Raw genomic sequence first — 22,773 nt, 5'->3', positions numbered from 1 at the left:
CAGTTGTCGAGAAATGTCCCTCAACAAAATAGAGCACACATAGTTTAAGCAATTTTAGAAACGACACTAACTGGTAAACATATCTTTGATTAACTGATGCTATGGGCTGGATTATCCCCTAATTCTGATAAAATATTAAATTACTAAAATAAATTGTATCATGCATTTCTAAACAACAAACTTCATTTTTTAAATGTCTCTTTTAGAGATCAGAAAACACTATTTTCTCCACACTTTATATCTGCTAGTGTACTATGAGAATTATTGTTTTTAGTTCATTGAGGTTTCAAGTTCATTTTACACACGCCACAGACTAAAACAACATCAACTTTTAAAAAATCTAAGCTCTATGATTTATGTTGGGGCAACACCATATACTTACAAGTAATAATATTCTGAGTATTATACATTAAAAAAGGAGCCTGCATGAGGTCATGACATGGCCTGGGTGATGTGGATAACATTTATAGTTGCAGCAGAATTATTCCATTCTACATAGCAGAAACAGCTCTCTGGATGATTTGGGTGGCTCTTAAAAGAGCCGTTATATTGCAGTGAGACAAGCCGGTGATTTAACCTCCGAAGCCGTACAGGGTGCGTCCCTGCCTCTTCAGAGCATAAACCACATCCATGGCGGTCACAGTCTTCCTCTTAGCGTGCTCGGTGTAGGTGACAGCATCACGGATAACGTTCTCCAAAAATACCTTCAGCACACCGCGGGTCTCTTCATAGATGAGACCAGAGATACGCTTGACTCCACCACGACGAGCCAGGCGGCGGATAGCGGGTTTGGTGATTCCCTGGATGTTATCACGGAGCACTTTACGGTGACGCTTAGCGCCTCCTTTGCCGAGTCCCTTTCCTCCTTTGCCACGTCCAGACATACTGTTTCGTCTAAGTAAGATAAAACTGATGCTCTAGCGATGAAAACGTCAGGATTTAAACTCATTCTGCGGACGTAGTTGAAGAAAAGCAGAACAACGGTCGAGTTTCCTTTTCCACTTTATGACTGTAACCCGCTGAATTTCCGGTTAAGAAAAAAAACGATCCTTCACAATAAAAGCGATAACATTTACTGTGGCATTTCTACTGCTCTCGGAATTCCTTTATTTATTATTATTTATTTCAAGAACTAAATGTAAGTCACGTCGAACGTTGGCTTAATTAATTAGAAAAAATAAGCTCCTATAATAATTATTACTACTACAGTTATATATTGCAAAACCCCATAGTATAATTAGTTGTAATAACCTTAGTACCATTTTATGATTCTGATTAACCAATGTTCATTGCAATATATGTGTATTGATCAAATTAAACAAAACAAAAGCAAAGTGCACAAACATCATCACACCACTGAAACATCAAAATGCCCCCCGTAGAGAATTAATGCTATCAGACACTTTGCAATGTAAGGACCCTCACAGTGACAGATGTGTATACATGCAACCAAACATATGTTATTGGGCATTTTATGATGGAAGAACAGTAAGCAGCTCCCTTAGAGCACGTGGACAATTTATAGATGTGTGGGGCTTGACAATGCATGTTACTTTTTAAGTGTATATACACTTGATAATGTGCTGTTGTTTATCAAGGACCAAAACAAGGTAATAATTACTGAATCAAATACATAACTTGTTTAACTAAAAGAATATTGTCTCTGGAAATAAGTGGGTGGCTCTTAAAAGAGCCTTTGGATCATTGAATGCTAAGCGGACGTTTATTTGCTCTTAGCGGGCTTATCGGTCTTCTTAGGCAGCAGGACAGCCTGGATGTTGGGCAGCACACCACCCTGAGCGATGGTCACTCCACCCAACAGTTTGTTGAGCTCCTCATCGTTGCGGACAGCCAGCTGCAGGTGTCGGGGGATGATCCTGGTCTTTTTGTTGTCGCGGGCTGCGTTTCCAGCCAACTCCAAGATCTCAGCTGTCAGGTACTCAAGCACGGCCGCCAAATAAACAGGAGCTCCAGCACCGACTCGCTCCGCGTAGTTTCCTTTACGGAGCAATCTATGAACACGGCCAACAGGAAACTGCAACCCAGCACGGGAAGAGCGAGTCTTGGCCTTCGCTCTAGTTTTTCCTGATTTACCTCTTCCAGACATTTTTAGTTGTGTATCTTGAAAGTACTAACTTCGAAATAACAATGCGTAATGGGCTTTTTGGCAGCCCACTATATATAGCTACCAAACTGGTGTCTCATTGGTCCGCTTCAGCAGAGTAGTAGCGTCCAATCAGAAAAGACTACAAACCCCGCGGTGAATACACGACTTCCGCTCTAAAGAACGTTGGACTTACAAAATAAGATATCACTGATAAAAAATAAAACACTGTGCCAATTCACCCATATTTCAGATTTTTGCAGATCCATTTGGGGAATAAAACAACGATAACAGCACTCCATTCTTTTTTAAAATGAAGAGTTGGCCTGATCTACTCAGTATAAAGGCCTGTCACCATATGTATAACTCATGTGCATCAGTGCTCAAGTCATTTTAAAAAATGGAGCCCCGATACCTCAATTCACAATGGCAACTGCTGAGATAAAGAAACCACACTACAGCAGCTGCAGAGAGAAAAATCGTAGCATACAGGTGAAAAAGTGGTGGATTGAATAAATGTTGATTTTCATTTAGGTGCAATCCCACATGGGGGAAGCAGCTAAAAATGAAATATAAAAACATCATTCATAAAGGTAAGGCATATTTTGCTCGACCATGATTGCAGGCCGACCTCACTTTGATTTTATTCATATTTGACGTTAAACAAAGTAAATATTCATTCAGTGGCTATTTCAACATGTAGTTATTTAAACCCCCAACGTGTTTTAACACACGTCCACTCGCCTAATATCCTGCTGAGTGAATTAACATTTGATATTGATATAAGGCTCACACCGTCAACACAAATATTAACTTGACTTATGGGACTGACTTACTATGATGATTGAATATTAGATTATGGTGCATACAAATATGGGGATGGTACTTTTATTTTGCTAACAGATATTTGATTATTGATTTTTTTTTAGTATACTGTCTTTTATTATATAGTGGTATTTTAACTTTTTGGATGCTTTTTGAATTAAAGTTATTATTGAAGTATTGCTTTATTTTATTGTTTTTAATATATTCATTTTATTCTGTTTTATCCATACTGGAGCCATTGATTTGTGGACTTAAATCTTGGTGTTGTGTATATGGTTAGGTTCACAGAGTCAGTTACCATGGTGATTGACTCAGCTTGACTTGACTCTCTTTCTGAAGCAGATAACAGTTTCCCTCATCTCAGGGTTAACATACTACATAGACTTGTCATATAACCTGCTTTCTGGAATACCCCTTTGCTAACTCTGACATATTTACAATTGTATTTGATTGTGAGATTCATCAATATGCTGTCCATCTACAATAATCAATAAACTTATTTTACCCTCTGAAACCTGCAGACACTCCTTTTCTTCTTTTACAAGCATTTAAACCTTTGAATCCTGAGCAAGTTGTTTTGATTTACCCTAAAAATGAAACACGCATCTTTGCAAGCAATGTCCCTCAGACTGCAAGAAATAAGAAAAAAACTGACAAGAAAATAAATTGAGAATAAGAGAAAAGTTTTGATAAAACAAACAGTTTTTAAAAATGGGGAAAAACAGGCAAAATATCCAGGAAACTAACTGGGTATAAATAAATATATAAAGTTTATTTCGTTTGTAATTTAGCATGTTTTCTTGGTAATTTCCTTTTTTGCAATAATTTGTGTTATTTTTTTATTTACCAATTACCTGTATTTGACAGCCAATTAATTCAGGTTTGAAGGTGTTAATTATAGCTGCTTTATCAATACATGTTTACTCAAAACACAAATATTCAACAGAAATATGCTCCTCTGAGGACTTGGATGGCTCTTACAAGAGCCTCTTAAATAGGTGAAGCAAAAATGATATATTCAATGGTATTATTGTTATTATTCAGCTCCACAGATTTCATGTGTTCCCACTAAGGCCTCCTCCTCTTCCTCTTCCTCTTTCTTTATAATCACTTCAATCATCTGGTCCCGTTTGTCCTCGGCTTTCTCAGACTCTTCCGTCTCACTGGACATTTCCGCTGAGGATTTACCCGTTTTGGCCTTTTCAACTTTCTTATTGACCTTATAAGACCCGGACGCTCCGGTTCCTCTCATCTGCACCAAAGACCCGTTTGCCAGCAACTGCTTCACGGACTTTTTGATGTACCGGACGTTGAGCTCCACGTCGTATCCCTGACCGGCTAATTCTTTTTTTAAGGGGACGAAAGACATACCTTTACGGTCTTTCGAGGCGCTCACCGCTCTGTAGACGAGGTCGGTGGCGCCCAGGACTCTGCATCTCGCCCGCTTTCTTTTCTTTTTAACGGGCTGCACCGTCATCCACTCACTGTGATCTGTCCACTGAGAGTCCCGGGGCAGCACAGCGAGACGGGTATTTATACAGCCGATGAGAACCGTGGAGACTCAGCCCAATCTCTCAGTCCTCTGCTGTGGCAGAAACACTGTGCAACTTGTGCTTTCTTCTCGCCAATAAACGTGTAAAATACTAATTTAGAGAACGCAATTAAGTCTATAATTAAATTGAACTGATGCAGAAGACGTTCCTCGTCATATATATGCCACATTAAGGCTTATACTCCATGAGAAGTCTTTAAACTTTGCTCATCTGCTGCTGAGTGAGATGCTGTTGCATGCATTTTCTGTAGAATTTCTATCCTAAATAATTAAAAACACATCAGAAGCTCCTTTAAAATATTTTGACAGTGAGGAGGGATGTTGTCTCAGCGACTCAATTTAAAAACAGTCAACTCTTGTGAATATTTTTCATTACATAGAAGTTGTTTCCGTGACTGCAAACACACTCAGATAGGGAGTGGCCACTGGCCGAAACACATCCTGAAACGTGTGTTATGACTATAAAACACAGTTTTTCATTTTTACTTGATCATGTAACCGTACTTAGGTCATAGTTTTTCAATCTGAAATATGCAAAACAACTCTGACACTGCAATGACACAAAGACAGGCAGATGAGGCAAAGCTCCAAAAAGCTGTCACCGCTTAACATCATGCATAAAGCTTTATTCTTTTTCACTTCCACTTTTTATTCATCTGAATTAATTGAGACTGACACCTAATTGAGATCTATCCACCTCACTACATACAGGGGTAAATAAACAATCCTTTGATGTCATACTATTACACATGAAACATCTATGCAATTATCAAATAAATAGGAGTTAAAGAAGGATAAATGTTTCACTTTGCAATTGCACACAACAAAAACTACATAAGCCATTTTCACTGTATGCTTAAAATGAATATTCCCTGAATGCACTGTAGGCAAACAATGTAAAATGACACCAATTTACATCAAACACATTTCTTATTCTGCATATACACACAGTTGTCAGTTTATGAGCCACAACATTTTACTAAACTGATAATTAGAACATTGATGAAGATAAGATTCTGTGTAATATATCAAATGAAATGTATTTATTTTGTAAACTACCTTCACAAAGGTTTAACTAATGAGCATGGCAAAAGGTCACATACTTTGAAGCTGTGTACTATATTTTATACATATGGAGAAGGTAAGAAGAAGTCCATACCTGAGTATTCATGAGTTAATTTCCCGGTTTTTTTTTTTTTAGAGATGGCAAATTCAGAACTTTAAAATGCTTCAGAACTGGTTTGCTCTACTTTGGTATCCACCTGTAGAAGCTTGCATTGCACTCATTTATCATTGATTTTGATGTAAACTCCCTTTTCCTCAGTCCAAAAGCCCACCTCAGTAGGTGTCATGCAAAGCAAATCAAACTGCTATTGATTTAGTTCTTGGAAGATATGGTGACTATTTAATATAAAATTTGCTATGTGAGCTAATGATATGCTCTAATGCTACAGTTAGCTTGTAGTTTGTTTGTAATTAAAGTTTTCATTCATTGACAGAGACTTAATCTCTCGGGGTTTGGTACCGATCACGTGACGTTTCGAAACCCGTCTACAGTTACGTGCCTTGGCCGGAAATGACAAAACGTTTCGAAACAGTTGGATCTTCGGTGTCGAAATTGCCATCTATGCCCCGACCCACCATTAAATTAAGAGATAAAGAAGACAACGAAACTGACATTTCTAGTTTTTTTTTTTTCTTTCATTGTGTTTTTTTGAGTCCCAGACTGGGTTGACTCTCAACGGTTCTCATGCAGCGTATAAGTACTTCTCTCTGCCGGAAATATCCGCTCAGTCACGACAGACCAGCACACTGAACGACCGTGAGAGTGCCATGGAAGAAGCGACGGAGATGCCAAATGTTTCAAGGGCAAACCCTCCTAAAAAAGCGACCAAAAAGAAGAAATCCGGGGCGACCATAAACGATCTCATCCTGACCGCAGTGTCCGCCACCAAGGACCGAGCGGGTATTTCCACACACGCTCTGAAAAAGGAGCTGGGCGCTCAGGGCTACGACGTGGCGAACAACAACGTCTACATTAAACGCGGGATCAAATGGTTGTTGTCTAAAGGAGCGATCGTGCACACGAAAGGAAGCGGGGCTGTAGGTTCCTTCAAGGCGGGTAAAAATGCTGCAGCGGTGGCTGCGGCGATAGAAGCGGCCGCTCGGAAGTCTGAGAGATACATGACGGAGAAGACGGCAGCCGAAGCCAAGAAGATTTATGTCAAGAATGCTTTAAGAGGATCCAAGAAAGGAGTTAAAAAAGGTGCAAAGAAGACTGCTACACCTAAAGCTGTCAAGAGTACTGCGAAAAAGTAAATGTACTACAGTTTACTTCACCCACTCCATAACAAGGCTCTTCTTTAGAGCCACCCAAATCCAATAAAGAGCATTCATCCTGAATCCGTTTTACATGAAAAGATTGTATATTCAAAAGTGTCACTGCATTATAAAAGTTATTATTCGTACTTTTAGAGATTTCATGGGAATGAAATGTGTGTAATCTCTTGATTAATCTAGTATGATTATAAATATTTCTGTAAAGTAGGGTATACAATTATGAAAGACTTGAAAATATTTACAATATCAATTTTACCACTGGTGGCCACTGGAAAGGTTCCCCTAAATTCAATTAAAGTGTATTTTTTTTTTTTTTACAAAAAAACATTTGACAAAATACCTTTGTAAATGACCGTTGTATTATGATATACCAATATCCAGTATGTATGACATCCAACTTATAACAACTAAATGAGCGTGTTTTCTGATGTTTTTTGTTTGTTTTTTGTTTTGTAAAATTGATGACATTTATTTTTTGTCATTTTTGGTGATTTTACGGAAATTATGTTTGTATTGAAATTGACTCTATAAAAAAGAATCCACACAAAACAACAGGGCCCTTGAAAGGTCATATATTTTTCTTAAAAAATTGTCTGACTACAGTGTGTGTTTTGCAACAACTGGAGAAGCAGCCCATCATTATAAAGTTCCTAAATATTAAGCAATGCACCAATCAGGGAAACAATAATAATCTGAATCTAAGAAATAAGTGCAATAGTGAAAATATGGGGAAAGAAATCTCTTTTAATAATCCATTTTTTTCTGTTGATCCCAATTTTGCACACAGTAAGTGGATAAATTAAATAAATATAGAAAGACACCCTATCTGATGCAAAAATTAGCAGTGTATAAACTAAGATATGTTAACTATTTTATAATGGCTTTTGGTTGTGTGTCGTAACTACGTAACTTGTAAATTTGTCTTTGATTATTATTACTTTTTTTTTAAAATGTAGCTGTATGTTGTAATTCTAATGAATTTTAATCATGCAATGTGATGTAAATATTAACCTTTTAGTCTTCTTTTTATCATCATGTTTTTGTATGCATGCGATTGCTTGTAAGCTTGATATCTTTTTCTCTTTCTTCACCAAAAGTCAGAAACTATCAATAGCTTTAATCTATATGGGATATTATGGGAGTAAAAATAAATACCAAATATCTGACCTAAGATAATTTCATATATAGTTACTTATATATAAATCCTTACATCTATTTATTGAAACTTCGGTTGGGAATAAGGGTTGGCAAAGAAGTTTACACTTAAAAATATAATTTAACCATATATATAGTTAAAGCATAACTGCATAATTATAATAGTCAGCATTTGCTCACCAGTATGGATTATGCAATAATTATTTAGGAATATTCTCCAATCAAAGGTTTTGTTAATAATTAATTAGAGATATAAACATTTGTAGTAAGTAAATGTGAATGTTTTTTGATTCCCACGATCTATACATTTGATATATTTATTATATATTAAAATGTATATTTGATATTTGTGATCAGTGAGAATATCTCTGTTATTAAGAGTTTAATGAACTACCCACAGTGCGTTTGTATTTTTTCTTTTCTTTTTTTGGCTGTATTGCTATGTCACGTGCTAACGCTGGACCAATCAGCGTTGCCAGCGCGCAGGCTCTGGCTTTATAAAGCAGCCACAGCTACCAAAGCAACACCTACTTTTGTAGAGACGTTAACGGACACTCACAAAAAATGGCAAGAACCAAGCAGACCGCCCGTAAATCCACTGGAGGCAAAGCCCCCAGAAAGCAGCTGGCTACTAAGGCTGCCCGTAAAAGCGCCCCGGCTACCGGCGGAGTGAAGAAGCCTCACCGTTATAGGCCCGGTACCGTGGCTCTGAGAGAGATCCGCCGTTACCAAAAGTCCACCGAGCTGTTGATCCGCAAACTGCCCTTCCAGCGCCTGGTGAGGGAGATCGCTCAGGACTTTAAGACCGACCTGCGCTTCCAGAGCTCCGCCGTCATGGCTCTGCAGGAGGCCAGCGAGGCCTATCTGGTGGGTCTGTTCGAGGACACCAACCTGTGCGCCATCCACGCCAAGAGAGTCACCATCATGCCCAAAGACATCCAGCTGGCCCGCAGGATCCGCGGAGAGAGAGCTTAAACTCACCGACCACAGACAACACAACGGCTCTTTTAAGAGCCACATAACCTTCTGTAAGAGCTACGATCCCAAAAGTAATCTACATATAACTAATAGTATTGTAGCAATATCATCATTAAAAATGTGTATCTGTGTATTTATAAACTATGAGCCTATAAACTAATTTCAGTCACTATGTGTCAAGTGAGAAGTGAGTGTTAAAACAGTAAATCATGAAACCGATCACTTTGGTTGTAAATAGTGTAACCAAGTATGACATTAACATCAGAGAACACAAGGGAGGTTTATTTCCTCTTTCCCACGATTTGCAATTATACCATAACCACAACGTAGGATGTTAGCTACTAATTTTGAACTTGTAATAAACATGATCTACACAAATATCTACAGAAAAGAGACGTTCGCAGATCGCTCTTAATATTTCGCTTGCAACACATATTACGCCAAACACCGTTCATGAAATATGTTTAACTTTTATTCTAGTTTAATCATTGTTAATTATTAATACATTGCAGAATAGCTCTCTGGATGATGTGGGTGGCTCTAAAAAGAGCCTTTGTGTTTCAGTAAGATGAGCCACTGATTTAACCTCCGAAGCCGTACAGAGTGCGGCCCTGCCTCTTCAGAGCATAAACCACATCCATGGCGGTCACAGTCTTCCTCTTAGCGTGCTCGGTGTAGGTGACAGCATCACGAATAACGTTCTCCAGAAATACCTTCAGCACACCGCGAGTCTCCTCATAGATGAGACCAGAGATACGCTTGACTCCGCCACGACGAGCCAGACGACGGATAGCGGGTTTGGTGATTCCCTGGATGTTATCACGGAGCACTTTACGGTGACGCTTAGCGCCTCCTTTACCAAGTCCTTTACCTCCTTTGCCGCGTCCAGACATTTCAATTTCAAAGGTTTGTTCAGAAGTAATGTGATGGCAGCCAGCGAGACCGTCGAAGTTTAAATCCTTTCTGCGGACGTAAGTGAAGAAAGACAGCTCGGCTTAGCGCAGCTCGAGTTTCCTCTGCCTCTTCAAACTAAAGCTCGTAAACCGTTGTATTTCCGTTTCAGTAATAAAAGACAATCCTTAAAAAATAAAACACTGACTGGGTGTAATTCTCCATTTGTGACATGACAGATAGCATTTTATATTTTAATGAATTCAGCTCAAGTAAATGTAAATTAAAGTCACCCACAAATTTGGCTGTTTTTTTTTGTTACCCAAACAATTCTACGTTGGCAGTAGCTCTGCCCTCCTATTTCTTACATGTCAACCAAGTATGTGCCTAGATGGTGTAAAATGTGATCATTCAGTATTCAAAATTCTATATTTTAAAGAGGGATAAGAAACAATTAAGACTAGAAATGGCAATTTTGAAACTTTGAAACGTTTCAATACTTTCAAACCTTTGCTTTGAAATGTTTGAAAACCTGTTGGCTCTGCATTGGCATCGATTGGTAGAAGCTTACAATGCACTATAACTGAGGTAAGATGTTACATTTATTTTTCCAGTAAGCAACTGGGTCCTCCGCTCTGTCGAGGTAGCTGTTGCACTACAGCATTTCTTTGTTGACTGCATCATTTGGTCAAAGGACCACTAGACTGTGCTAGGCTTCATTGCAAAATACAGAAATATCCATTTGAATGACACATTTCACACAAGACTTTAAAAAAGACCACATATAGGCCATTAAAAAGAAATAATAAACCAAAAAAAAAATTGAATGATGATTGATAATGTCTGGGATCCATGGGGTGGTATGACTGCTGCTGCTACTGCTGATCCTAAAAGCCTAACACACTGATAAATTGGGCCTCCTTAGCCTTATCCTGATTTGCAAAGATGATCATTTTAAATCTAGGGTCCAGGATCGATTCTGTCTGTAAAGAAGTTTATCTGATATATTCTTATGAGATTTGAGTATAGATACAAAACTGTGGGGGTGGGGGGTGTCATTAAGGGTCTTCACCAACTACCAGTTGAGTTATCAGGTATTTTTAAAAATCAGCGGGGATCATTTGGAATATTTCATCTATTAGATGTATACAAACGGTGCTTATCACTGGATTACTTACATTTTGCGAAGTAATCTTTCAATATCCAGTTACACTGAAATAGGCACATGAGAACTTAGCTCCTTAAAGATGGTGTGTGGCTCTTAAAAGAGCCTTTTTGGGGGCTGCTTTACAGCATCAGCGGGTCACCACATTTACTTCTTAGCGGCCTTCTCGGTCTTCTTGGGCAGCAGGACAGCCTGGATGTTGGGCAGCACACCACCCTGAGCGATGGTCACTCCGCCCAGCAGCTTGTTAAGCTCCTCGTCGTTGCGGACAGCCAGCTGCAGGTGACGGGGGATGATCCTGGTCTTCTTGTTGTCGCGGGCTGCGTTTCCAGCCAGCTCCAGGATCTCAGCGGTCAAATACTCAAGCACGGCCGCCAGGTACACCGGAGCTCCGGCTCCGACACGCTGAGCATAGTTGCCTTTGCGGAGATGCCTGTGAACACGGCCGACTGGGAACTGCAGACCGGCACGGGAAGAGCGGGTCTTTGCCTTTGCTCTTGCTTTGCCTCCGGTTTTTCCGCGTCCAGACATGATAACTGTTTTCCAGAGTTGAGACTCAGAGAAAATGTAGCAGTTGTCGCCGAGACCTCCTATTTATGTCCAAGGAGCGCGCGGGGCGGCTCAAGCCGGACCAACCAGAAAAGAGGTTTCAGGCAGAGCAGCAGAGGATGGGGTCTCCCCCTGCTTTAGCAGGGGATTTTTTTTCCCTATAAGGTATGACGTATTTTTGTAGGCCAACCATTAAGTAAGCAGCTGCTTCCCTCATCAAAAATCTGAAGGGATTTTTGATTATCGCCAAAATTAAGCTTTGTGACGAACAGAGATTTACACATTTTAATAATCTTCACAGATGAACACCACACACGCAGTCGCACGTATCGTCACCACTACGAACACTGTAAAAACACGTTCAAAAATGTTTTATAGACAGATAAATGTACACGTGGCAGGCAGATAAGTGGATTTAATAAATTTCTGTGTCGGCTGTGATGAGGTCTAATGTCCCTGATAAACCCGTTTAACCACTTTTTAAGGCGAGTAAAACCTTAAAAGTTCAGAAACCCCAGACCTTACTTAGGGCATTTTACCCAAAAACCCATTCACAAAACCATTGACTTTTGGACGAGAGAATCTAGAGACCTCTCAATAAACTGCGTAGACTCGGACATGAGTCGCTCCACACACACACACACACACACACACACACACACACACACACACACACACACACACACACACACACACACACACCCCTACTCCAAATGTTGAACAGACTCGTCGTATTGAGGACAAGTGGTGGATAATATATACGTGGCTGAGTGATTGATTGATTAATACTTCTATAAAGGCAGTATCTATGAGCTACTTTAATCATCATGATTGGAGTCAAATATGTTGATCTAATAAAACTGTATTAATATAATAAATATTTCATCCCTTTTTTTTTTATCCCGTTTGTTTGTTTGTTTTTTTGTAAGGAGGTCACAAATCAAAAGGTTAAACGAAATGTCTTTGAGTGACATCGGTGAATGATACCAGTTCTGTTTAGTTATTAGGGCACATTCAAGTACCAGGGTTCTGCTCTCCGGATGATTTGGGTGGCTCTTAAAAGAGCCGTTGTATTGCAGTGAGACAAGCCGGTGATTTAACCTCCGAAGCCGTACAGGGTGCGTCCCTGCCTCTTCAGAGCGTAAACCACATCCATGGCGGTCACAGTCTTCCTTTTAGCGTGCTCGGTGTAGGTGACAGCATCACGGATAACGTTCTCCAGGAAAACCTTCAGCACACCGCGGGTCTCCTCGTAGATGAGGCCGGAGATACGCTTGACTCCACCACGACGAGCCAGACGACGGATGGCGGGTTTGGTGATTCCCTGGATGTTATCACGGAGCACTTTGCGGTGACGCTTAGCGCCTCCTTTACCGAGTCCCTTACCTCCCTTTCCGCGACCAGACATTTTCAGTGTATTAGCTTAAACCAAGTAAAATTGATACTAGGTCAGGGAATAGCGTCGGTATTTAAATCCCTTCTGCGGACGTAGTTGAGCTCTGCTGGGCGCCCCCCCCTCGCTTCATCATTTGTCCGAGTATCCTTTTCACACCAATTTTGTCTCGTATTTGTACAAATTGATAAACAATAAATATACACCACTAATGGCGCTGGATGGAACAATCAGCTGATCCGCTGCCTAAAACAGGATTAATCTCTGTTGTCTATTTTTTATTGATAGAGATCTTTAGTTGGTTGAAATTAAATGTGAATTCCCTCTCATTATGCAAACACAGAACAACATTCGGTTGTGGAAAGTTTAGGGGAATGCTTGTTCGGGGACAGGTGAGAAGTGGTCCTGAATTTGGGGACATTAATGTTTTGCATGTGGTCATTTTAAAGTATGTTAAATACAAATACGCTGACCACACTGCATAGTTATTCATTGTTGTTCTCTGAACACTTGGATCATCAAACTGTTTAGGTTTTTGTGCAGTATGATACTCAATTGCATTATCTTTGAAATAAATCAAAATGGTGTGTTGACTGGATTGTTTAATTACATACAAATTTCAATTACATCATAAAAGCTCATTTTAATCACATTTACAGAAAACAAAAGAGGGTAGATTCGCTGCTGCACTAGTTCACACGTTATTTAAAATTCTCACTTCAGACAGCATTAAAAGCACTGCTTTTTAAAGCCATGTAATTCAACACAAAGGCTTACAGGCAAAGGCATTTGCTTGTAACAGATTTTTCCTGCAATGTCTGTTTAATTCCCTCTGTCTGGAAGTAATAAAAGTGTATGATGGCGTAAATGTTAATTTAGTCGGTTTTTATATTTATTTCGGTTTTTGATTGAATTTGTGGACATGAGTGTTTTGCATGCGGCCCTTTTATAGTATGTTAAGTACAAGTTATAACAAGCTGACCACACTGCATTGTTATTCAGTTGAATGTGTGAACAGAAAAAATTACTTGCATTTAAAGTATTTCATTCTCTGAACACTTCTCTGGACCATCAATCTATCTATTCAGATAGATGATCTTTTATCATACTCAGTTGCAATATGTGGTGGGATAATGACTGGTTTGTTTAATCACACACACACACACACACACACACACACACACACACACACACACACACACACACACCACAAAAGACAGATGTTATCAAATACGCAGAAACTAAGTAGATTCTCAGCTGTATTAGCTCACATTGGTATTGTATAAATCCCCATTTAGATTTTTTATTTCAGATAGCATCAAAATTGTAACTGTAAATAATTGCAACGTTTGTTGCTGTATGTTCTTAATACAAAACCTAACCTTCTGTTAACAAGCAGTTATTTTTTTTCTGTAATATCTTTTTGGAGGAAATCAAGTGTGGTGGTGACAATGATAATTCAGTCATATCTTTTAAAGCAATTTCGGCAAGGACAACGTCTTTAGATTTAGTGGGTGGCTCTTAGAAGAGCCGTTGGTGTATTGGGAGTCTTCAGGTCAGTTTACTTGGAGCTGGTGTACTTGGTGACGGCCTTGGTTCCCTCAGACACGGCGTGCTTGGCCAACTCCCCAGGGAGCAGCAGGCGGACCGCGGTCTGGATCTCCCTGGAGGTGATGGTGGAGCGCTTGTTGTAGTGAGCCAGACGGGAGGCCTCACCGGCGATACGCTCAAAGATGTCGCTAACGAAAGAGTTCATGATTCCCATGGCCTTAGAGGAAATACCGGTGTCGGGATGGACCTGCTTCAGCACCTTGTACACGTAGATGGCATAGCTCTCCTTCCTGGTTCTCCTCTTCTTCTTACCGGTCTTGCTGACGCTCTTAGAGACCGCTTTCTTGGAGCCCTTCTTGGGCGCTTTGACGGTTGTCTCAGGCATGTTGCGCTATGGACGTTTACCCCAAATCGGATGGATTCTATATGTCAGAGCGGTCATTATATATCCACCTGATGCTAATGAGGCTGTACTGTTGCTCGCACAGGATTGGCCACATTTTGAGGCTGGGGGACAATAGAGTGAGTGGGTGAGGGGAGACAGAGGAAAGAACAGAAAATGCATTTATTTATGTATCTCTAAGAGATCGGGTGAGGGGCATGGATGTATTAAGAGCGAGGGGAGCAAGAACAAAGAACCAAAATGTGTTATTTTGAAAGAAAGAAAAGAAAAAAAATCAATAAATTCTTTAAACATGCCATTGACACTGCTACCACATCTGTCTAAATACCGCACGACAGAAAATTATATGAAGGCTCCTGTAAAAAACTTTCTCTTTTTGATTTTTGTGAGCTACAGTTTTGTATCTTTATCCTTTTTATTCGAACTAGAATTGTCAGAATAGACACATCTTCTCAAATTTAATTGGTTCAGTAAATAACAGTACTTGTGATACTAGTGATTATTCTGATCATTTAAAGGTGAAGGCCTCTGTACTGTGTTTTATGTATTTTATAGTTTGAGGGTAAGATGATGATGATGGACATGATGTGAGCTTCACACAATGATGCATAAACAAACACACTGTTGGGAGATAAATAATAAGAGAAGGCATTTTGTTGTTATGTTACAAAAAAATGAAAATGAAAAAGGATGAATCAAGAGGCCCTCAAGCTGAAAAGGAGCTATCCAACTAAATAAAACGAATAAAAATGGAACAATTAATGTATTATTTAGAGCAGTATTTGTGTGCCCAATTCAGAGTGCAGGACAATGAGTTTTCACCTGATATATAATAAAGAAAGTATTGACTTTAAGAATATGAAAAACATCCGTTGCATTTGGGTGAAGTCGTACAGTCTACTATCTTTCATTTCTCTGTGTTAAAATGTTGATTTAACCAAACTCCATTATTATTATTATTATTATTATTATTATTATTATTATTATTATTATTATTATTATTATTATTATTTAGGTGAATATTTCACAGTTTTAGGCAACTCAAAATATAAGTATTGGAGGCAATAAGTCACTGAAAATGATAATTAGCCATTAAAGAAATCAGTTGACATGAAAAGTCAGTTGATGTCTGTACATTCATGAATGCTTAAATTACAGAAATGACAACCTTGAAATGTGTTTATTTATTAGGTCACAGATAATGATTTTCAGCAATTCACCAAGGGCTTTAAAACAACAACAACAACAACAACAACAACAACAGCTGTAAAAGTTATGGCAGGATGTCCAAGACACATTAGAACTGGTTTGGTGTAAATAAATTCAAAATTGAGCAAGCTTGAAAATCACACATTTTAATTGAAAATATTTAAATTAATAGGTGACAATTATGGAAAGGGATTTTCCCCCACAGCATCAGCTATGAAAGTTGTGACAGGATGTCACAAACATGGAAAGTCAATTGATGTCAATATGTTCATTAAAAAAGCAGGCTATTGAAATCAAATCTGACCAGGGCACAAAAGTAGAATTTAACATGAGAATTTGACAAACATAAAATTAACATAAATTAAGCTGTAAGGAATCAGATGCACAGGGGCATAGGTTTTTTTTAGATTAATTATTTGATGATGATAATAATAATAATAATAATAATAATAATAATAATAATAATAAGTATTATTATGTTATGTTATATTTTTTAATTATGCTTAGTGAATGGAAGGCATTGGCATAAATTCATCCTGCAGATGTAGTTGGGCTCTGGTCATCAGACACAATAGAAACTCTGTTCCCTGCTTTTTTGGTGATAGCAAGGGTTCAGTGGTGTAAGTGGAATTATAACTGACAACAAATGAACAGTGAATATACACTGAAGGGGCTCATATAGAGAATAGTCATCGTAGGTGTAATTAAGTTAACGATCGCCCTTACAATCTCAAGAGCTTTATTTATTTGGTGATGTTCTAAGGGGTTGACATTGCTGATGTAATAGGGAAAAGTCCGTTTTAATTAATATCATGACAACTTCGGAATCGATTTCGGGATATGGTCTTCAGATTTAGTGGGTGGCTCTTAGAAGAGCCGTTGGTTTAATGAAGAGATCTTAAGTCAGTTTACTTGGAGCTGGTGTACTTGGTGACGGCCTTTGTACCTTCAGACACGGCGTGCTTGGCCAGCTCACCGGGGAGCAGCAGGCGGACAGCGGTCTGAATCTCCCTGGAGGTGATGGTGGAGCGCTTGTTGTAGTGAGCCAGACGGGAGGCCTCACCGGCGATACGCTCAAAGATGTCGCTAACGAAAGAGTTCATGATTCCCATGGCCTTAGAGGAAATACCGGTATCGGGATGGACCTGCTTCAGCACCTTATACACGTAGATGGCGTAGCTCTCCTTCCTGGTTCTCCTCTTCTTCTTACCGGTCTTGCTGACGCTCTTAGAGACCGCTTTCTTGGAGCCCTTCTTGGGCGCTTTGACGGTTGTCTCAGGCATGTTGCGCTATGGACGTTTACCCCAAATCGGATGGATTCTGTATGTCAGAGAGGCCAATTTATATCCACCTGATGCAAAAGAGACTGTGCTGTCCCTCGTACACGATTGGTCAGTTTCTGAGGCAGGGGACAATAGAGAAAGTGGGTGAGGGGAGACAGGCGGAGGAACGGAGAAAACGGAGTTCCAAGTGTAAAAATAAGAGTCAATTTTGGGTTTATTTTTACAATGCGACAGTTTCAGCACTGACGCTGCCGAAATTTAAAGCTTTTAGGCTACTTTTTGGTAAACAGAATTAAAATGCCATTTCTCTAAGGCCTCGGTGTAAACATGAAAATTACAAATAGAGATATTAGGAAATTAAAAAAACTGTAATATGTTTCCTCCACCCAACAAAATTACAATGAAATTAAATAAAGCATGTAAAAATTGTTTGGAGTTTGGAGTACAACCATAGAAGTAACTCAAAGAGAACTAATGTCTCAAAGCAGTGAATAAGACGGGCAAAGGGCTGTGGATATGGATATTCCTTTAATCATTTCTTTTGTTAAAAATGTTGCTTCTGCCATCTCAAAAAAATGCTCTCTGGGATACATCTCCTTGTGGAGAAAGGAGAGGTAGAGCCTCACATGGTCCAAATTAAAGTGATATTTGCTGACTTTTGTAAAGAAAACCAATATTTAAACATTGACTGGTGTAAGTTCTCGAGCAAAACAATTTCATACAATAAAGTTTTAAGTATGGTCGCCTAATAAAACATCTAGTAACTAGTCATTAGCACAGAGGTGGTACACACATTTGTCTCTATTCATTTATTATGGTAACCCTAAACTTTATTAAATCAAGCTATGATGGAACACTTATCATATTAAATTTAAGCACACAACTATAACCACATCTAGTAATCAAAATAACCACAACGAACAATACCTAATTTTAATATGCAGTTAGATTACAAAAAAATATTGTGGAAGCAACACTCTGTTCTGAGCATATAGTATTTGCAATCCCAGCAGTTTCTTTATTAGTAATATATGGCTCAAGAAATAACTTAATTGTACAATTTCAGTGTTTTACACAAAGCTTAATTCTGGCCGGATTTCATAGTTTCAGTGAATATTATACTTTTTTTAAATCCCAATCATGTAATACATGGCGATAAATTATGTACAACAGTCTCTGATCAATAAATAAGTGTCAGTGACTAAGTCCTTAAATAAATAAATTGATAGTGAGCGGTGGAGAATGAAAACTTGCTTGTGCAACAGAGACAATTGTTATTTCGTGTGTGTGGAGATGAAGATGAATGTGTGGGATAACTGCACTTTTTGTTTTTTTGCTGATTTTAAGTGTTTGTTGACTCTGTTGACAGAAAAACAAAACATCCGAGCCGTTTTTACTATGACTTGCGATAAATCTATATACCTCTTAAATTTTTTTAAGCAAAATAAAGACCAGGTGCACTCTATTATATATTGAGTACACCAAAATTCACTGAAATTGTAATGTTTTGAAAGATATAAAGCACCATATATAAGATAAAATTTTTGTCAACTCATTGGTTGTGGCATTTATGACCTTGGACTTTTCATTTCATATCCAATGTGATCATGCATCCGTCATTTAAACTAAATAGAAACAGCAATTCAAAAGTGTGTCAATACTGTTGCTGCTTTGAAACATGTCAATTCATGATCAGTCAACACCCACTGGTAGAAGCTGTATTTTACCAATTTTTCATTTTTGATTTAAGCACCCACTTTCTCAGCCCAAAGACCTACTTCTTCAGCTGTTGTGCAAATTACACTGATCAGCAATTGCTTTAGGAAATGGTTACTACTTGGTAATAGATTTTTAATCTGGTGACATTGGTTTTATGTCTAACTACAGCTGGTTTGTGAAGAAAGTGATTTTTTCCATTGACAAAGACTTTATGTTCAGTTTCTACTCACATCAAGTTAATTAGTGGAAATTCTTTCTCCAAGAAATGATTATAGTAAACACTGTTAGGAATCAGCTCTCCTTGGGAGTTGGGTGGCTCTTAAAAGAGTCGTTGTAGTGCGATAGGGTGTTGCAGTGATTTAACCTCCGAAGCCGTACAGAGTGCGGCCCTGTCTCTTCAGAGCATAAACCACATCCATGGCGGTCACAGTCTTCCTCTTAGCGTGCTCGGTGTAGGTGACAGCATCACGGATGACGTTCTCCAGAAATACCTTCAGCACACCACGGGTCTCCTCGTAGATGAGACCAGAGATACGCTTGACTCCGCCACGACGAGCCAAACGACGGATGGCGGGTTTAGTGATTCCCTGGATGTTATCACGGAGAACTTTGCGGTGACGCTTAGCACCTCCTTTACCGAGACCTTTACCTCCCTTACCGCGACCAGACATTTTCAACAGTTCAATCTAACGAAAAAACTGATTGCCTGACGGAAAAGCATCGGCATATAAATCCATTCTGCGGACGTAGTTGAGCTCTGCTGGTAGGAGACATCTGTTCTAACAATTGAAACGTTGACACTGATGAACCTTTGAGGCGGGAAATTAATGCTTTCTCGATTTTAATTTATTTTTTATTTTTTTTAAATGCAGAGCGAGAGAGATGGATCTTGATTGAGTTACATATTTTAACATTAACAAGGTAAAACACCGTAGTGCATGAATACAAATCATATAAAAAGTCAAAATAGACTCAATTAATAAAGTGTTAAGGCTACATAAGCTATGTGATGACACAGTAGTTCCCAACTGGTGGGTCATGCTCCAAAAATGGGTCCTGGGATCAGAGTGAATGGAGTGGAAGTGACTTGCAAATAAGTTAATAAATAAGGGTATAAAATAAATAAGTGTAATATAGCACCATTATGAATAGACTGGGTGTCAGAGCTTTTACTTTGAAATGCTCATTCTCTCTGCAGAGTGAGATTTATTTACTATATATTATATCTACTAATTTATTAATTCATTCATTTTAGCCAATATAGGAACTATTTTATTCCCCTGTTTTGTTTTTTTTTGTTTTGTTTTTTTTTTTTTTTACATTTTAGCATTTTCGTCACTGGCCTTGGGGCCATAATAATGTGCACTCTTAATGCTGTGCTTTTATCATTTTCATTTTGTTATGCTCCCATGTGTTTAGATTTAATACAGTAAATTTTACAAGATAAAAATGGATATAATAGTTTATCTAATGCAGGGACCTTGTGTTGACTACAGAGAAATGTGTCCCCAGTGGCTGGACCACATGAGAACATGTGTCTGTCCTCACCAACAGTCCAGTGACAGAAGACACTAAAATCTAAAAAAAAAAAAAAGTTATAAATGAATCTTCTTTAAATCTCTTTAAATTCTCTTCTTGAAGTCTGACAGAACAGACAGTATTTTAACAGTCTCACTCAGCTTCACATAACAGGGAAGTGTTAATGCTTTCTGTAAAAGACCAAATTATGGTCACAATATGAATAACATATCAGATGTTTCAAATACTTTACATAGAATTTAAATAAGTAAAATAAGCCATTTTTCATTAATTTGCCTTTTTGTTTTTACAAATCTGCTTGTGTCAGTTTAGATAATTGGTATGATAATAATAATAATCAACATTATCAATTTTATTTTTAATTTATTTTATTTTTAATCCCATATTTACAAAGGTAGGTCCAACCATGTCTTTTTTCTGGCCCCCATTTGCAGGAAAATCATTTGTGCCTGACTATGAATAAAAAAATGATAACAACAACAACAACAATAATAATACTAATAGAAAATTAGAAAAATGCTCTCTGAAGATAAATTGGGTGGCTCTTAAAAGAGCCTTTTGTTAGACTGAGCTTTGTCAGCTCACTTTTTCTTGGCTGCAGTTTTCTTGACTTTAGGCTTGGTTTGCTTCTTCACAGGGGTTTTCTTGGCTGCAGGGGCTTTCTTTGCAGGCTTCTTGGGGCTCTTTGTAGCCTTCTTGGGGCTCTTAGCTGCTTTTTTGGCCGGCGTGGGTTTCTTGGCCTTCTTGGGGGATTTCTTCGCGACTGCTGATTTCTTGACCGCTGCTTTGGGCTTTTTGGCCGCTGTAGGTTTCTTGGCTGCGGGCTTTTTGGTTTTAGCAACGGATTTCTTAGCCGGCTTCTTAACCTTAGGAGCAGCAGCCGTCTTGCTCATCTTGAAGGAGCCGGAGGCCCCGATCCCCTTGGTCTGCACCAGAGTGCCCTTGGCCACCAGAGCCTTGATAGCGGTCTTGACGCGGGACTTGTTCTTCTCCACATCGTATCCGCCGGCAGCCAGGGCTTTTTTGAGGGCGGCAGCGGACACACCACTCCTCTCCTTGGATGCGGACACAGCTTTAACGATGAGCTCACCGATGCTGGGGCCGGCCCTCTTCGGCCTGGGGGCCTTCTTCTTGGCTGCTTTAGCCGGCGCTGTTGCTGGGGCTACTTCTGCCATCTTCCACTGAAGTTGATATTCTCACTCAGGCTTATGCGAGAGTCTGACTGGACTGTTGGAGAACTCCGAGCAGGAGGCTGTCCTTAAACACACCGTGAGAACCGTGGAGACTCAACGCGGCCCTGGACTCCTCCGTGCAGTCTGGATGCCGCGCGACTTGTGTTTTCTCCTCACTGATAAAAGACTAAAAACTAATTGTAGGAGAAGTGCTGCAGGCTGAGAGTGGAGGGACCGATAGCGGGCTTGTTTATCTCCATACTGAAGTCTTGTAAAGCTCTGATGATTTCTGCATTTTGTCTGTGGAGCCTCCAAACCTCACATATTCCCGCTATGGACAGCAATGCTCAGCAGCTTTTCCTGCTCATTTTTCTCCTAAAATGATCGAAAAAGCTTCACGGCTGCACCAAAACTCGTTTTCCAGCTGGTCCACATGTTTGTTCAGGGACTCGATGTCAAAACAACCATCTGCTGTGGATGAGTTTGTAATAAAGTGAAGTTTTTCTGGTGGCAGCAAACACGCTGTGGACGGCCGAGGCTCATGATGCCGTTTATTCAGACTTCCTTCAGAGCTGATCGCTGTGACTATTTTACATTAAAATTGTTAATTTAAATGTAACAGTTTCACTTTCCAGTGATTCTTGGATATTAGAAAACTTCATTAGGTGTGATACAACAGTTATTCGTTGTGTTCAAAGTGACAACTGGCCGAAAAATACAAACGTCCCAAATGAAAAAGGACTTTCAGACTCTGGGCCTGTTATATCAGTGTGCAAACCTGAATGCACGCTATTTCTGCTTCTTCTTCCTTCTAGATTTAATGATATTTGTAACATTATAATTCCTTGTAATCAGCAGTGTAGTGGTAGTTGATGAGGTGGTGTACTACTAAGTAGATGGTGGGTTACTGGGGAGGGTGGTAGGTTAACTCTTTAATTTTTCAGG

At 39.1% G+C, this 22,773-nt stretch overlaps 11 protein-coding genes and 1 pseudogene across 11 annotated transcripts; 2 read left to right on the top strand and 10 right to left on the bottom strand.

Annotated features, from left to right (window-relative positions):
* Window positions 1-208: 208 nt before the first annotated feature.
* On the bottom strand, window positions 209-1,525 carry LOC148185839 (histone H4). Its single transcript, XM_088072462.1, has one exon. The coding sequence runs from the start codon at window positions 882-884 to the stop codon at window positions 573-575; it is 312 nt and encodes a 103-aa protein (XP_087928588.1). The 5' UTR covers window positions 885-1,525; the 3' UTR covers window positions 209-572.
* A 151-nt stretch (window positions 1,526-1,676) lies between these two features.
* Window positions 1,677-2,163, bottom strand: LOC121964151 (histone H2A-like). Its single transcript, XM_042514369.2, has one exon. The coding sequence runs from the start codon at window positions 2,105-2,107 to the stop codon at window positions 1,724-1,726; it is 384 nt and encodes a 127-aa protein (XP_042370303.1). The 5' UTR covers window positions 2,108-2,163; the 3' UTR covers window positions 1,677-1,723.
* A 1,450-nt stretch (window positions 2,164-3,613) lies between these two features.
* LOC121964150 (histone H1.5-like) lies at window positions 3,614-4,454 on the bottom strand. Its single transcript, XM_042514368.2, has one exon. It carries the CDS (start codon window positions 4,404-4,406, stop codon window positions 3,966-3,968), a length of 441 nt encoding a protein of 146 aa, XP_042370302.2. The 5' UTR covers window positions 4,407-4,454; the 3' UTR covers window positions 3,614-3,965.
* A 1,600-nt stretch (window positions 4,455-6,054) lies between these two features.
* On the top strand, window positions 6,055-7,134 carry LOC121964148 (histone H1-like). The gene has a single exon (XM_042514367.2). The coding sequence runs from the start codon at window positions 6,315-6,317 to the stop codon at window positions 6,798-6,800; it is 486 nt and encodes a 161-aa protein (XP_042370301.1). The 5' UTR covers window positions 6,055-6,314; the 3' UTR covers window positions 6,801-7,134.
* Window positions 7,135-8,352: 1,218 nt separating this feature from the next.
* LOC148185838 (histone H3) lies at window positions 8,353-9,232 on the top strand. Its single transcript, XM_088072896.1, has one exon. The coding sequence runs from the start codon at window positions 8,541-8,543 to the stop codon at window positions 8,949-8,951; it is 411 nt and encodes a 136-aa protein (XP_087929022.1). The 5' UTR covers window positions 8,353-8,540; the 3' UTR covers window positions 8,952-9,232.
* A 255-nt stretch (window positions 9,233-9,487) lies between these two features.
* Window positions 9,488-10,101, bottom strand: LOC121964241 (histone H4). The gene has a single exon (XM_042514455.2). The coding sequence runs from the start codon at window positions 9,845-9,847 to the stop codon at window positions 9,536-9,538; it is 312 nt and encodes a 103-aa protein (XP_042370389.1). The 5' UTR covers window positions 9,848-10,101; the 3' UTR covers window positions 9,488-9,535.
* A 998-nt stretch (window positions 10,102-11,099) lies between these two features.
* Window positions 11,100-11,564, bottom strand: LOC121965749 (histone H2A-like). Its single transcript, XM_042515874.2, has one exon. The coding sequence runs from the start codon at window positions 11,539-11,541 to the stop codon at window positions 11,158-11,160; it is 384 nt and encodes a 127-aa protein (XP_042371808.2). The 5' UTR covers window positions 11,542-11,564; the 3' UTR covers window positions 11,100-11,157.
* Window positions 11,565-12,602: 1,038 nt separating this feature from the next.
* On the bottom strand, window positions 12,603-12,982 carry LOC121965635 (histone H4). The gene has a single exon (XM_042515768.2). The coding sequence runs from the start codon at window positions 12,965-12,967 to the stop codon at window positions 12,656-12,658; it is 312 nt and encodes a 103-aa protein (XP_042371702.1). The 5' UTR covers window positions 12,968-12,982; the 3' UTR covers window positions 12,603-12,655.
* Window positions 12,983-14,465: 1,483 nt separating this feature from the next.
* On the bottom strand, window positions 14,466-14,909 carry LOC148185837 (histone H2B 1/2). Its single transcript, XM_088072541.1, has one exon. The coding sequence runs from the start codon at window positions 14,886-14,888 to the stop codon at window positions 14,514-14,516; it is 375 nt and encodes a 124-aa protein (XP_087928667.1). The 5' UTR covers window positions 14,889-14,909; the 3' UTR covers window positions 14,466-14,513.
* A 2,058-nt stretch (window positions 14,910-16,967) lies between these two features.
* LOC148185836 (histone H2B 1/2) lies at window positions 16,968-17,414 on the bottom strand. The gene has a single exon (XM_088072539.1). The coding sequence runs from the start codon at window positions 17,396-17,398 to the stop codon at window positions 17,024-17,026; it is 375 nt and encodes a 124-aa protein (XP_087928665.1). The 5' UTR covers window positions 17,399-17,414; the 3' UTR covers window positions 16,968-17,023.
* A 2,011-nt stretch (window positions 17,415-19,425) lies between these two features.
* Window positions 19,426-19,857, bottom strand: LOC148185835 (histone H4). The gene has a single exon (XM_088072661.1). It carries the CDS (start codon window positions 19,786-19,788, stop codon window positions 19,477-19,479), a length of 312 nt encoding a protein of 103 aa, XP_087928787.1. The 5' UTR covers window positions 19,789-19,857; the 3' UTR covers window positions 19,426-19,476.
* A 1,192-nt stretch (window positions 19,858-21,049) lies between these two features.
* Window positions 21,050-22,461, bottom strand: LOC121937973 (histone H1 pseudogene; annotated as a pseudogene).
* Between the last annotated feature and the right edge of the window lie 312 nt (window positions 22,462-22,773).

This window comes from Plectropomus leopardus, chromosome 22 (assembly GCF_026936395.1).
Source record: "Plectropomus leopardus strain MGB_pleo_1.0 chromosome 22, ASM2693639v1, whole genome shotgun sequence".
Lineage (NCBI taxonomy): Eukaryota > Metazoa > Chordata > Actinopteri > Perciformes > Serranidae > Plectropomus > Plectropomus leopardus.
Note: the sequence above shows the minus strand (reverse complement) of the source record. Positions and strands in the feature narration are given on the sequence as shown.

What these genes read in the sequence shown, in the direction of transcription:
- LOC148185839 (XM_088072462.1), bottom strand. Translation starts at nt 884, where the DNA reads ATGTCTGGACGTGGCAAAGGAGGAAAGGGACTCGGCAAAGGAGGCGCT.
- LOC121964151 (XM_042514369.2), bottom strand. Translation starts at nt 2,107, where the DNA reads ATGTCTGGAAGAGGTAAATCAGGAAAAACTAGAGCGAAGGCCAAGACT.
- LOC121964150 (XM_042514368.2), bottom strand. Translation starts at nt 4,406, where the DNA reads ATGACGGTGCAGCCCGTTAAAAAGAAAAGAAAGCGGGCGAGATGCAGA.
- LOC121964148 (XM_042514367.2), top strand. Translation starts at nt 6,315, where the DNA reads ATGGAAGAAGCGACGGAGATGCCAAATGTTTCAAGGGCAAACCCTCCT.
- LOC148185838 (XM_088072896.1), top strand. Translation starts at nt 8,541, where the DNA reads ATGGCAAGAACCAAGCAGACCGCCCGTAAATCCACTGGAGGCAAAGCC.
- LOC121964241 (XM_042514455.2), bottom strand. Translation starts at nt 9,847, where the DNA reads ATGTCTGGACGCGGCAAAGGAGGTAAAGGACTTGGTAAAGGAGGCGCT.
- LOC121965749 (XM_042515874.2), bottom strand. Translation starts at nt 11,541, where the DNA reads ATGTCTGGACGCGGAAAAACCGGAGGCAAAGCAAGAGCAAAGGCAAAG.
- LOC121965635 (XM_042515768.2), bottom strand. Translation starts at nt 12,967, where the DNA reads ATGTCTGGTCGCGGAAAGGGAGGTAAGGGACTCGGTAAAGGAGGCGCT.
- LOC148185837 (XM_088072541.1), bottom strand. Translation starts at nt 14,888, where the DNA reads ATGCCTGAGACAACCGTCAAAGCGCCCAAGAAGGGCTCCAAGAAAGCG.
- LOC148185836 (XM_088072539.1), bottom strand. Translation starts at nt 17,398, where the DNA reads ATGCCTGAGACAACCGTCAAAGCGCCCAAGAAGGGCTCCAAGAAAGCG.
- LOC148185835 (XM_088072661.1), bottom strand. Translation starts at nt 19,788, where the DNA reads ATGTCTGGTCGCGGTAAGGGAGGTAAAGGTCTCGGTAAAGGAGGTGCT.